At 38.9% G+C, this 15,043-nt stretch overlaps 1 protein-coding gene across 4 annotated transcripts in view; it reads left to right on the top strand.

Moving 5' to 3' along the window:
* Positions 1–14,845, top strand: part of apbb2b (amyloid beta precursor protein binding family B member 2b) — a 50,347-nt gene extending 35,502 nt beyond the window's left edge. For all 4 annotated transcript variants that reach the window (XM_088419653.1, XM_088419652.1, XM_088419655.1 and 1 more), the window contains 8 exons: positions 860–1,006; positions 1,100–1,227; positions 6,294–6,408; positions 7,909–7,996; positions 8,092–8,172; positions 8,279–8,394; positions 8,611–8,790; positions 10,714–14,845. In XM_088419653.1, coding sequence (XP_088275779.1) covers positions 860–1,006; positions 1,100–1,227; positions 6,294–6,408; positions 7,909–7,996; positions 8,092–8,172; positions 8,279–8,394; positions 8,611–8,790; positions 10,714–10,884 — 1,026 coding nt within the window. In that variant the 3' untranslated portion in view covers positions 10,885–14,845. The remainder of the gene's footprint in view (positions 1–859; positions 1,007–1,099; positions 1,228–6,293; positions 6,409–7,908; positions 7,997–8,091; positions 8,173–8,278; positions 8,395–8,610; positions 8,791–10,713) is intronic.
* Positions 14,846–15,043: the final 198 nt, after the last annotated feature.

Genomic DNA, 15,043 nt, shown 5'->3' on the forward strand with positions numbered 1-15,043 from the left:
AGACACGGCTCAATCTATTTACTCAATTTTGCCTGTCTGTTTCCACCAAGATTAACATTTGCCTCTGTCTGATTACATTGTGGAGTGTAAATTATAACTATCACAGTGAAAGAAAGCATGATAAATTTGGCATATTCTACGTAAGACAAGTTTGATGTGTGTATAAACACACCCACACATACACACACACACACACACACGTATATATTTTTTAAGCAAACACAAGCTCTTAAAATAAATTGTTTTTGTTTTTGTGTCTACCTACTACCTAACACTTGTTATTTCATTTTATATATATATATATATATATATATATATATATATATATATATATATATATATATATATATATTTATTTATTTATTTATTTATTTTTAAACTAACCTTCGTGTCACTGATGGTGGGGGTTTGGCCCTATGAATCCATGTATTGTGGTCCGAAACGCTCACTGCAGAAATAGTTAAATCAAAACAAACCTTCAGTGAGCATAATGGGTAGTGCTCACTGAATATTTGTTTTTATTTTATTTTATTTTATTTATTATTTGATTGTTTTGAACAGGTTTTATTCAAGGATTTTTTTTTTTTTTATGATTGCCTTTTTTGTTGGCTTAGTTTTTTGTTTGTGTGATTTGCACTTCAGGGTTACTGCATAAAGCAGAAAAAAAGTCCACTGACAGAGAAATGACTTAAATGAACCATTATTCAGTTACTGGTTAGGTTGAGGATTTATCAAAAATGGGCTGTTATCCAAAATTTTTTTCAATCTATTAAATGGTTAGTTATTGATTAATCGATGAACTGTTGCAGCTCTCATGCATATCAAAAGCTTTTTATTCCTGTTTGTTCGTGTGTTTCAGTGTTTTGCAGTCCGCTCTCTGGGATGGGTGGAAATGGCCGAGGAGGACTTGGCACCTGGCAAGAGCAGCGTGGCTGTAAACAACTGCATAAGGCAGCTGTCCTACTCCAAAAATGACATTCGAGACACTGTCGGCATCTGGGGCGAGGTGAGCGTTCTAGTGGTTTGTTTGTGGCAGCATTGCATTGACAATGAGAGACAAAAGCCATTCATTAATTGTTGCGTGTGTTCATATGTATAGGGAAAGGACATGTACCTGTTGCTGGAGAATAATATGTTAAACCTGGTTGATCCAATGGACCGCAGTGTACTTCACTCTCAGCCAATTGCCAGTATCCGGGTCTGGGGTGTAGGCCGCGACAATGGCAGGTTGGTCACTGTGGTAACCAATTAAGACCTACATATGTGCTCCCTATTGTCTTGTCCGGGTAGTGGGTTTTGTTTTATTTATATATATATTTTTGTTGTGGTTTTAATAATTTAAGGCGTAAAACAATCCGGGTGATGTGACTACAGGCAGACAGAGATCATTAAATGATTGATGGGAAAGGGACAAAGGCAGAGTTACCATTTCAATCATGTAATCACCACAAAAACATCAAAGACCAGCTGCCCTTCACTTTGGCCTTTCTTATTTAAACGCTGACCAGAATGACCGCAGAGCTTTTTTGGTTCCTCCTCGTTATTATGAGAAGATAAAGGAGATTCCCAACTCTCACAATCCGTTCAGCGATCATGGACAATCCATTCACTTGACAGTGAAGGACAGTGGCTCTAGCAGTGAAGGAAAATGACCAGTAGAGGGTGCTAGTCCCTTGACTAGCCTGTTTGAACAGTACAGGGAGCAGTTCATTTCATGCTATTTTGCCAGGCGGATTCAATAACAAAAAAAATGGGATGTAATAAAAATATAACAACAAGAGACAGCTTTGTGTAAAGCAGAGCTCAATAAAGATTCTTAGGGGTTCAGTTGCAGGAGATTTTTCAGGGCAAAAGATCGAAAAGAAAGGATAGGATTTACAACATACCCAATTCCAATAAGATTCAAACTGTGTAAATAAAAATAAAAAAAATAAAAAAAATACAACGATTCACAAATTGTTTTTCAACCCAGATCCAATTGAATACACTAAAAAAGCAAACGATTTAATATCCAAACTGTTAAACTTTGTTTTTTGAAATAACACCTGCTCGGAATGTTCCACAGGGATGTAAAGGATGATTCAGGTTTCGTTTGGAAGTGCTGCTTCACATTATTGGTTTCTGATGAATTGAAAAGTACATGGCTGTTCATTCATTTTTTTCAGTTCATTCAGTAAACGTCCTGACTTTTGGAACAAATCATCAAATCTCTTGCGATGAACAAGTGGTTTGATTGACTTATTGTCATCACATGTTCTCAACAACAGCTCACGTAGTGCTGAATATAGGGGCACATACTTTGTTTAACAGCAAATGACAGTGGGTCTGCATAAGACCTTCAACTTTAGTATATGTGGCTTTGAGTGTGCGTAGTGCTGGATCTGACCTCGAGATTAAAAAAAAAAAAAAAAACATGCAAAAATCCTTTGAAGATATTTATTGCATTAATTAATTGTTAAGTTCTCTCTTTTTGATAACAGATTTCTTCCTCCAAAAGCGGACACTTTAGGTTGATTCATGTTTTCTGGACATTAATTCATTTCACAAATAAAGTTTTAAGGGGTGTAAATTTTAATTAATCAAACACTGATGGCATGTTTCAAGTCTTTTTTTTTTTTTTTAACCCAAAAATGCTTTGCACTGGTTAAGGGGTTCTTGGCTGAGAAGATATTTCACAGGTGGTACATCACTGAAAAAAGGTTGAGAACCACTGGCTTAGCAGAGTGTAGTTGGCTGCTTGTTAAGTGGCTTACCCAATAGACGGTCTATGTCGAGTGACTGTGGTTATTCAATTAACTGATACAGACCTGCATTTCAGTATGTGCCAGTTACCAAACCTTGCAGCTCTACTTACATTTTGGCTTCGGCATAATTATGCTTCTGGGTAGGTTGTGGCAAACTTTCGGCCATCACTTGAAAAGTGCGGCTCTTCGTCGAACCTGGCTGCCAGGTCCTGAATTGAGAAACTCAAAAGTATGGGTGAAGTATACATATTGTAACGTAAATAAGTTCAAATGCTGATTGGCTCATTGGCAGACCGTTTGTTGAAAATAAACAAGGAAGAAATTGACTTGCTTGTCTATTTGTACACTTATTTATCTCCATTGTACAGTTTCTGACTTTTTCCAGTGTGGATGCCCAGACTGCGTAATTGCTTCAAACACTGAATGTACAAATTTTGGCAGCAAGCCAGTTCCCCCCCTATTTAAAACTAATTAAGTTGTGCTTTGCAGTTACAGTGAGATAATGGCCCTATTCGTTTTGATGTTGTCATGGCAACATTGGCATGACATTCAGACCCTAGACTGCAGAGTTAAAATACACACACACACCCATACACACATACACACTGTATTTAAAGAAGATAGTACCCATGTGAAACAAATCGACCCAGTGCTCCTCAAGTACTTAACCTTTATTTGTGGCATTCTTATTTTGAGAGATGATAACATCCCGGTCAGCCACATAAGGGAGGAGGAGACTGCTTGGAGGAGGGGGAAAGGGGAGGGGGTTGGATGAAGAAGGGGCGGGGGGGCTGACAGAGGAGAAGGTCTGCTTACTACTCACTAGGTCTGCAGCATGCAGGTTGGGGAGCGTGCTCTCATATGCAGAGCTTCTCAAAGATTTCTTCCCAAAACAGGGGGACAGAATCACCGTGAGTATTTTCTAAGCCACATTATTGTTTTTGTTATAGTAGTTGTAGTAAAGGGCTAAAATGATCAGACCGGGTAGTTTTTGTGCATGTCGGTGTTTTTGTTCTTCTATAACAGGAACCTGTATAGGCAGGTTATTGTGTTCAGTGATGTTTGAATAAATGAGGTCTGTGTTGCTCAGATAGATACAAAATGCAAGTGGTTTGTGCATGTGCGCCGTATCAGCTGCCACTCCTCCCATGGGCCACTTAAGTCATCGCAATGACCGGCTCACACATCGACTGAGCTTTGGCATGAACGTGATGAGATGATATTGGAAATTAGATACCCGCTCCTACTGTATAACGCCCCATTCCACCTCAACACACAGATGCACACAAACTTTGATCTCAACTGCTCATCTGAGTGATTCTAGTTGCCCTCATCATTCTTCTCTCTACACCTGCGGTTCACTTTCATGTGAGCCCTTATACTGTTTTCCCTTCTCTTGACTTCAACATATTTTTTCTTTACATACACCAATTGTTCCCTTCAGCAACTTTGTCCTTCTCACTGCACAACTTTATTCTAGTGAATTTTTGTGTTTAGCGAGTAAATTGCTCAGAATAACCTTTCCAAGGATGTTGTGTTTTCTCAGGCACGTTGTTGTTTTCCATTGGTTTGCTTGTTACCACACAGGTAGTATATGTAGACTGTAATAAAGGGAACATATTATAGATAATAATAGTTTTTTTTTTTTTTTTTTTTAATTAATTGTGTCTCTGCAGTGCCTGCTGACTCCCAAAGTGTCAAACAGCCAAAACAAACTGTGTCTCACTCAAACATCTATTTTCTTTGTATGGCTGATGAGTTAACATTTTGATGTTTTTTTTTTTCTTTGTCATATCTCATCAGGTCATGTGAGTTTTAGTGCTGTAAAGAGAAAAAAAAAAACTTGACAGATCAATTAAGATCTGTAATTGATTGCTTTAATGAATCACATTTTAAACTCACCTAAAACATCTGATAAAGAACGACTAGCCAGAGGTTTTATTTTATTTATTTTTTATTTAGATACATTGTTTTATTGTGGCAGATTAAGGGATTGCTATACAACAACAAAAGGTGGCTTCAGTCATTAAATTTGAGAAAACAAATGGAGCCGTAGCCACTGTCTTCTGCTTCATTTGAGAACCAGTCCCCAATGGTAGTTGCAATCTAATTTTGACTATCAAGATGCCAATTTCTTTGTCACTCGCCAAATAAGGAGAAAATAACACTGAAGTAAAACTTTGTCCGTCCTATCAGTCGCATACTTGCTGAAACGTGGTGCTGTCAAGTATAGTTAGATGTGCTTGCAATCTCAGCTGGGTGCTTTGCATTTATGTGGTAGACTAAACTTAAACCGCTTCTGCAATAAACAAGCTCCACCTCTATCAAAGGTGCCTTCAGGTCATGTTAGCTGTTCTACTTGATTTGAATGTAGTTTGTAATCAATACAACATGTTACTCTGACAGTCATGTTAAAAAATGTTTGTCATCTACTAACCTTATCACTTTATCTCCTGGCTTCCGTGGATACAGAGAGAGGTAAACACTTTCCACGCCTCTTCTTTTGCGTCTCAATATCATCTTCATCATTTCTTATTGTTTCATTTCCTCTACATCTCCTTCTTTCTACCTTCTTCAAAGTGGCCGTGTATGAAATGAACACATTGTAGACATCTAGGAAATGAGGGTGACCTCCCCCTCTGTCCTGTTCTGTCTACAAGCATGTTTTTATAGTATACACACAGACAGGGAGAGTAATGAAAAGATCATCCCAGAGGAGCCAGGCTCTTTATGCTTGTTAAGGGGCAGACCTGTGGTTTTCATGCATCAAATGCACTGATTTGTTTTGTTTTGTTTTCCAAAAAAGCACAAAGCTTCCAGGAGGAATGTCATATTTGTTTATATGTGTTGGCATGTATCTGTGTCATGCTTTGCTTCTGTATTTCTTTGTGGTGGTCCAATTCCTTGCTCCCCCCCTTTCCTGTTACCTTATGATCATATATTCCCTCTAGTCAGTGCTGTCTATTCATCTTGCTCTCACATCACGCTGCGCTATCGATCTCTAAGGCCTGTTGACGGGGCCAGTGTGTTTATGAATGTGTGTGCAATTGTGTAATTTTCAGACAAATAAAGGTCAGCTCATCTGTCTTGAAGGGCCTTCGTAATACCTTCAGACACAGTTATAAAACATTAATTTTGTCATACTTTGGGGGTAAAGGTTTTTTTTTTTTTTGGTGGAATTCTATGGTGCCACATTTGTGGGAACGGTTTATGTAAGGCCCTTGCATAATTGAATTTTGTATTGAACAACCCCATCAAACACCTTTAGGATTAATAGAACAGTGATTCTGAAGTGTGTTCATGATACCAGAATCTCTGAATTATGTGTTCAAACTATGCATAATGTCACATTGTCTTTGTGTATTTGTTAAATATAGTTGTGTTTTTAGTTTTTACATTGTTTGATCATGATGGGGTGATCAATTATTTGGGAACCACTAAACTTATCTTCCATTTTTACCGCCTGCATATGTGATGGCAAGTTAGGTTTCTTATTTGACTGCTTTCACAGAGTACAATTAATATTCTTCTGTCTTCTGTGCTTCACAGGGATTTTGCATACGTGGCACGGGACAAAAATACAAGGATCCTAAAATGTCATGTGTTCCGCTGTGACACGCCCGCCAAAGCCATTGCCACCAGCCTCCATGAGATCTGCTCCCGGGTAGGAGAGCACATATAACTCCAAACAATACCTTCTGTATAGTTGAGAAAATGTGCATTTTTATATGGTGAATGTGGTGTTATAGCTGGAAATAACACATAGCATGTTGGCATGGGACTGGTGCTCAAACATTTTTTGCACCAATGGGCACTACGTGCACAGACGTGAAATCACATCTATTGAAGGGTTGTAGTTGTGCATGTGAGAGTTGTATTCAAAAGATTTTGCACTTGCAGGTTTTTGATTTGTAGTCATGGAAAAAAATATCAAACGCACACAATTTGAGTCATAATCATGTGAAGACAATTCAGTTTACGGCCGTGCTCACAAGCTATAACTTTTATGGATACGAATGGTTAAACATGCATCCATATTTCGACAGACATCTTAGCCTTTTTCACCTTACTGTAGAGTGGTTGCCAGTCACACATTAACAAATGGTCACTTTCACATCGATAGACCATTTGGAAACTTCAGTTAACCTCCCATGAATGACTCGGTGATGTGGCCCAAAAATAAAATCTCTGTTTGTTTTTTTTGTTTGTTTTTTTTAATTATGTAAACTCATTCTGGGCAAATATGATTTCAATCCATTTCAATCAAAGTAATAAACTCAACACACATAGATTTAAAGAAGAACATATTCATATCTTGTGCAAAAAAATGACTCACAGCATGTTGCCTAAATGCCACAATTAAGTAGTTAGTAACTATTGGAAGCATTTCTTGTAAATCACCCGTCCAGCATTCTATGTCTTCAGCAAAACCTCAATTTCACGGTTCAGTTTATTTTCAAATTGCTGAGTTTTAAAATGATGGATTAATCATATGAATTCGATTTATTACCTATCCCCACTCACATGCAAATTGTGGGAATGTGTGAGGATGCCACAAACCAATGACTGTTAAATACGTTTATTGGTATCTGTGAAATAGTCTTAGCTGTGTTTTTTTTAATCTAACCAATAAAACTTAGTTGTAGTAGGAGCAGCAGGAGTAGTTAATTGTAGTCATGCACTATACAAATTGACTGGGTGGGGATTAAAAAAATGTATCCATGATCTTATCGGATGATGACATTCAAAAGTGATTTGCACTAATGCCTTTCACTTTGACAACAAATGCTTTTATTCACAATAATACTATAGAACACCAGCTAAACATTTAAATGACAAATAGCAAAACGTGGTCCTCAAGGGACAGGTCTCTGTCCTCCCACACCTGATTCAAATGATCAGCTCATCAGCAAGGTCAGCGGAAGCCTGATGACGATTCTGATCATTTGAATCAGCTGCATTGGCCAACAAAAACATCAAAAACATGCTGAATAGTTGACCCCCAAGGACCGGGTTTGCAAATGCTGTATAGACAGTATAATAAAGAAATTAAAAGAAAAAAAATACATCTTGAATGTTTGTGCTTTAATATGCGTCTGCCATACCCTCCTGTCTGTTTTTTTTTCCCCCTCCTGCCATCACTCCATCCCTCACCCACATTCAGATTATGACGGCGCGAAAGAATGCCAAAGCAATGGCAGGAAGCTCTCTCCAAGACAGGATTCAGGCGGGCCTAGATCTCCCTCTACAAGGTTGATCCTTCTTCACCATCATCACTCAGCACTTATTTAGCACCACTTAAATCTTACAAACCGTTTAAATTTCATTCAATTGTTATTTTTGGCAGAATTCCCCACACCAAAGACTGAGTTGGTTCAAAAGTTTCAGGTGCTCTACCTCGGAATGATGCCAGTTGCCAGACCTATAGGTATGTGTGTTCTCCCAGTAGGTGAAAATATGTCATTAATGACGAGCCGCGGTATCAGCGTGAGAACACTGTACTTGTAATGTGACTGAATATCGTCTCATTGTAGGCATGGACATTCTGAATGGCGCAATAGGAAGTTTAGTAAGTTCTTCCAGCAAAGAGGACTGGACTCCAGTGGCTCTCAACGTTGCAGATGCCACAGTCACAATCAGCAAAGACAAGGTTAGTCACTTGCCTGACCTTGAAATGTTAGGAAAATTGCAGCATTGCGCAGTGAACCACGCCGTGCACAAGAAACAACCGTATTCATTAAAAAAATAACAGATTATGGGTTTAAGCTTTAACACCCAAAGCTCATATGCTCCAGTGGTCCAATTGATTAGAATTCCGCTTTTTGTTTTACGTGAATCTTGACGTGTCACGCATTTTACCAACTAGGATGAAGGGGAAGTCTTGGTGGAGTGCCGCGTACGTTTCCTGTCGTTCATGGGCGTGGGACACGACGTGCGCACGTTCGCCTTCATTATGGACGCCGGCGGCCATCGCTACGACTGTCACGTGTTCTGGTGCGAGCCCAACGCCGGGAGTGTGTCTGAGGCTGTCCAGGCTGCTTGCATGGTGAGTTGTTGGAGCAAATGGTCTCCTAGGTCTAGTCTGGGGTAGGTAGGTGGGCCCGTGTGTCTCATGCAGCTGCTTCTGAACGGAACAAATTCTGTAGTTGCAGCATCAGCGTGGCTCAATGGTATTGTGGTTGTCTTCTAATTGAGAGGTTGTGCGTTTGATCCCCTCGACCATTTTAGCCCTGTTGAATTGTCCTTGAGCAAAACACCTGGGGTAAAAAAAAACAAAAAACAAAAAAACTTTGCCTGGAATTACACCGACACTTGGTTTTTCGTTGATGCATGTCGCACACCAACAAGTTCAAACAAACGCAATGAAAAACCTAGCTGCTTTTGTCTCTGGGTTCTTTGCCGGCAATTTATATATTTTTTTCCTGCTTGCTGCCATATGTGTTCGATACCAAAGCCAAATTCAATTGTTGGAGTCAAATTATATATATATTTTTTCCATGGTATTGAGAGAGTTATCATTTTTATTGATATCACAAGCAGGGCGTGGTTTACAAACATAAACAAAAGAATCTATCTTTGTCAAACTTAAACAAAGAGATCTGCCTGCAAGTTAGTTGCTTAACTTCACCAACTGGTTGGGGACTTTCAACTCCATACGGAAAGTTCTTCTTATTCTTGCACGCAGCTGTGTCCCATACAGCCAACATTCCAATCCCTTCGTAGCGATCATTAAATACATGGGTTTTATCTGTTTAAATGAGCTAATGTGTATAGTTTTCCACTAAATTGTATTGGGTAAGTTGCACAGTTTTGTGTCCCTTTGTGTTAAAAGCTATTGCATACTTCAGGCAGGGCAATGTTCCACTTGTGGGAGCCTCTCATTCACCAATTTGACGTAAAGCCAGTGTGAAAGTGGCGTTTGCTGAAATTAGGAAGATAAAAAGCTATCTGCCTTGTAGGGCTTCACTACATGCAATTTATTAAAAGTAAATGGAAGAACTGCATTCGGGCTATTATGTGTGCATTCAAGTCAGGAGTGATAAATTGCTTTAGATGGAAGGCATGGATACACGCAGCCGCCCTTGAAATAAGTGACACTTTAGCTTTGTTGATTGGTACTTTTAAGTTTCCAAATCCACAAGAACTGCATATTGTTAACTGAAAGCAATGGCACCTCTTATAACAGAGATTTAGAATCTTTCTCTTTCAAAGTTTACAAAGTAAAAAATGTCTTAAATACTGGAATTGAAGATTTAACATCCAGAGAGGACAAACATTTAACTAATTGCATTTGAGCTCCATTGCAAAACTTTTGGCTTTTTATAATTAGGTGTACAATATATAGGCATTCTTAAAATAATTTTAATTACCGCTATTTTGGTTGGGACTTTCTAATTGATTTGGTTTTGAACTAACATTGGCTAAATGCTTAGAGGAGGCAGCCATTTATTCCTAGCGCTATGAAGCAACCATACTTGTCTATCGTTCTTCTCAGATCATTATTATTATTATTTTATTATTATTATTATTATTATTGGCTTTTCTCCATGACAAGAACAAGTCTAGGTATATAATTGCAAAATAAGTGTTTTTTACTCAAAGCTACCTAATTTAACCTTCTACCATGAGACAAAATTAACTGTAGACCAGTTCAATTTATTTGCTCAATTTTTTTTTTACAGGTACCATGAATATTAGCAAATTAAATTAGAGTCAATAACAAGGAAAGTGGATTCCAAAAGTATTGGGCATGTACGGAAAGAAGGTAGAGAAACCGTTTTAAGCGAACGAATGAAGAATGCAAAATGGCTCTGATGGAACAAACAAAGAAGGGAAAGATTTATGTACATGCTGTAAGAAGTATGGAATTAAGCTTTGATAACCTTCTTGATCGAAGGAACGTAGAAAAGCACGTTTGAGTTAAGTATAATTCCAATTGGTTGAACCCTCCCCCTTCTCTTTCTCTCAGCTGCGGTACCAGAAGTGCTTGGTGGCGCGGCCGCTTTCCCAGAAGGCCTGCGGCTCCTCACCACCGGGCGAAACCATGTCCCGCCGGGTTTCCACCAGCGTCAAGCGGGGCGTCCTTTCTCTCATCGACACCCTCAAACAAAAGCGGCCCGTCACAGAGTTACCGCAGTGACCAGGAAAGCGCCAAGCATTACCGATTTCCCTGGCCATACCCTGCACCCGGTCGCCATGGTAACTACCCGCATCGCTGCAGAAAGTACCATAGACTCCTGTAACCATGGTAACACAGCTACGACCCTCCAGAGTTTGGTCTTTTTTTTTCCCCCCTTGCCAAAAGCAAACCACAGGACTCAGTCAAACTCATGAGCATCAGTGAGCTTGTTTTCAGTCTGAGACAGCTAATTGCGAACAGTGTACATAGAAGCGCCTCGCATCCCCCTAAGAGCGGGGTAACAAAGACAACACGCAGTCGATTAGTCGTCGTTATTGCACGTGCTGCAGCATGACCTTTCACACTTACCTGTTTACACCCAGCTTCTCAGCGTTTAATGGCTCCAGCCTCGTAGACATCAAGTCTACATAGACACCACCTTCAGCGCTGAATTGTGTGTTGCCAGCCAGTTGGATGTAGAAAGAGTGGCAGGACTCCCTTTTTTTCTTTAATTATCTACAAAGGTTCAACATAAATTGGAGTGGACGAAACTACCCATTGTTTATTGTTGAACTTGAAGAAGCCATCAAAATTTGCCTGTCCTAACCGGTCAGCAATCACGATTAGCGTTAGCACGCGAGTGATTTCTATTTAAGTTCAACAAACATCAACTACCATTTTATGTCATTTTATAAGTACATTGCACATGTTAAAGTGTCCTTAAAGTCACACACAGAAAATGCTTTGACAATATTCCATGAGTAAACTTGAGAGTGGAGCTCCCTGCTAGCTACAATGAGGTTAATAAAATCCTGTTCTTCTTCATCATCTTCTTCCTGACGAGTAGGCTGGGCATGTTTGATGCTTGAGTGCTCCCTACTGGTTAAATTTAAACAAGTAAACTCGAGCCACTATAGGTTGTGTGTGGTTACCTTCTTGGGTATTACAGCCTTAGTACATTTTGGGAAGTCTTTTCCTTTATTTTGGGAAGCTCCATATGCAAATAATTTCTTTGATGAAAGAGTGCTTACTCCTAAATCAAGTGTTTTTGAGCACACAAATCGTACCAGCCATTCGTCCTCTCGTTTGTGTACCACGACGCACAATGGAGCCTAATCTCTACGGGTATTGCATATGTGTTTCCCCCAACAATGTACTGTTACCACTTTTCCAATAATTGAACTACTTCTTTTTATCACCGTTTTTAATTGGAATTTATGCCAAACCCTTGACATCCTCTTTTTATTGGAAGGAGTCTTTCTTCCTGATGCCATTGCAACACTGTGTACATATGCAATAAGCAGGTTAGTGTAGAAAACCATAGCACAAACATGGTTGCCGCAAAGCTTTGAGGCGGTTATTATTAACCGACCAATTTTCGTAATTGACTTTTTCGTAGTTTTAGAGAACATGCAGATTTACGGTCAAAGCTAAGAATCATTTGGATTTAAATAGTCTCAAACACTTTAAGAAACCAAAAACTCAAGCTATGGACTTGATAATATTGCACAGCTGTGAACCGAAAGTCATTCCAGTCATAAAGGTATCATCCACATCTTAAAACTGATTAAGAAAATACCAAGATGTGCCAAACGTGTTATCTGGGGAAATGGTGCTTAGGTTAAAGAATCTATATTACCATCAATCTCCAGTCATTTGTTTTTGTTTTTTTTAATAATCGGAGGGAAAAATAGAATTAGAGTGTGTTCAAAGTTTTGACTGGTACTGTTTATCCTAAACAGTAAGTAAAAAGGTCTATCAGATAAAAACTGACATCTGATCAAGGTGGTGTCTATGTACATATGTCTACGATCTCCCCTTTCCCTTGCTCTCACACTTAACACGCAGAAGATTCAAATGTGTTGTGAAAGGAAGTAAGACAATAATGACTTCACTGATCAAGGATGTGAGTAAACAAAAACATCTGACTCACGTGGTCCCGCATGAAATTTCCTTTCCTGAACAAACAATACACTAGAGGCAATATCAGTACACCACTGCTGCTTTTACATACTGAAGGAGTGAGAAAAGACAGATGCTTGGCCTGGGTGGGAGTTTAAAACAAAACAAAAAAAACGAGCGGTGACCCTTCACCCGAAGCACCCCCTCACATCTTCGCCATTTCGTCACCACTCGGATGATGACAGATGATAGCCATAATGGCGGAGGACGCGCCAAACTGAGTGGGGTGACATTTAGCTCGCCAAGGCAGAAGAGCGATTGCTGCTGCTACTTTCACACCCTGCAGATGTGGGCATGCTGCTGCTCTTTGAGCCTCGTGCTGGAGGAAGTGCTGCTCAGCATCAGGACCCTGGCAATATGCTTTTTTATTTTATTTTTTTTACACGTTGCCATCATTTTATTCACATTGCGAGAAGGAAAAAAAAAACAGAAATTCCACCTTTTTGGTGTGTGTTAACTTAATGCCATGCCCGAGTGAACAAGGGTATTTTTTTATTTGATGTATTTTTTTCTATGCATTTTGGCCTCAGGTCCACATGCATTTGACACTTATCCTGTCACGATTGTACACATTGCTTGTAAAACCATCATAATGAGAATGAATGGATGGACGTTTGTTTTGAGTGACACATCACGTTTTATTCAGTTCACATTTCTTGTCAACAGTGTACCTGGCTAAAATGTACTCACGTTTATGAATTACAGTATAGTGCCACCTGGTCATTTGGAAGCACTTGACAGCCTGCAATTTGTTTGCCTCTAGCCGAATCTTTGTATCCTTGTATCGCCAAAATGATCTCTTTTCAGAGAGCCCAAAAGCAGCAGGTTTGTTTAACCATTAATGTTGCATTTTTTACACTTGAGAGTGGTAAATAATAATTTGTAAAACGAACATTCTCAGCATTATAGAGTTGTGGGGGAAAAAAAAACAAAACATAATTGTGACTTATGAGGATCGGGCCCAATGCCAGCAAATAGTTGTTGTTTTGTTTTATAGTGTAGATCTGCCAAAGACATTTTTTGTTATTCATAAAAAAAAAAAAATACCCATGTACATGTAGATATTGCCTTAAGATAATAGGAAGTTCCTTTTGACTGCTGTTGATGCGACTCACATCTTTACTTCCTGTCATTTTTTTTCACCATTATCACTCACATAACATCATTTTTGTCACAAAAGCTTCAAGTTTTTCAGATCTCCTTTTTTCCCTCCAAAAGATTGAACACTTTATTTTTACCAACAACAAAAGAAAATCATAAAGCAACACATATTTTGAGAAATGAGTACAGTTACCAATGACAGGAACGTTGCCAGGCAACAGTAACTAGCTCTTCTCACCACCTTTTGTCTGATTGAAATGTGAACGGGTTGATAAATGTATGTACATAGTCTCCATGTAAGGTAACATTTGCCATTTATTATTTTCATAAGCTATTCCTTTATTTTGAATGTGTTTACGTTTCTATTTTTATTGAAATGCTCTTTTTTTAGAACTCACCAAATGGCCAAAGTGTAACATATAACTTGTAGATAAGAAAACGAGGAACGCAAATAATAACAGTTTTTTTTCCCCACAGTTGTCAATTACGTCTGATAAGCGATTATCTATGCATTCTTTTCCTGGAAAGAATCAATGCCTTGCATGCCCGAGGACGATCGAGAGGAAGACTGTATGTAATGAACAGAAATATTTTTATTTTATTTATTCTATTTTATAAAGGTATATACTGATTTTATTCATGGAGGCTGGCGAAGTCTCACTTTGAGTCATTGTTACAGTGCTTGCCATGCCCCAACAGGCTCCGCTTTGCAGAAAAATAATGTGCAACACACCAAGAGCTGGGTGTTCTCTGTCAAAGGATGAAGAGGTTGTGGAGGACTCCCAGTGTCTCATAAACAACAATAACAACACACACTCCATTTCCTGCCAGTGGATGTGTAGGCTCCTGTTTGCTGCTCACTGATTTGTACACATGATCAATGTAACCAATTGTGGGAATAAACAGCATCTTAAAACGGTCTTGTCTGTCTGCTTCGGATCTACAATGTGTGTATACCACACTCAGCTGGCACTTTCATTTTGAGAGATTATTAAAACCCTCTTATCAGAAAATTAAGCTTCAGTTTTATTTACTCAATATTTGTTTTGGGGGAAGGTTGTCTAAAATCACGAGAGGCAACACTTGGTGCTCCATTTAATATAAAACTGCTAAGTGG

This window comes from Hippichthys cyanospilos, chromosome 7, assembly GCF_059441005.1.
Source record: "Hippichthys cyanospilos isolate Australia breed blue-spotted pipefish chromosome 7, RoL_Hcya_1.0, whole genome shotgun sequence".
Lineage (NCBI taxonomy): Eukaryota > Metazoa > Chordata > Actinopteri > Syngnathiformes > Syngnathidae > Hippichthys > Hippichthys cyanospilos.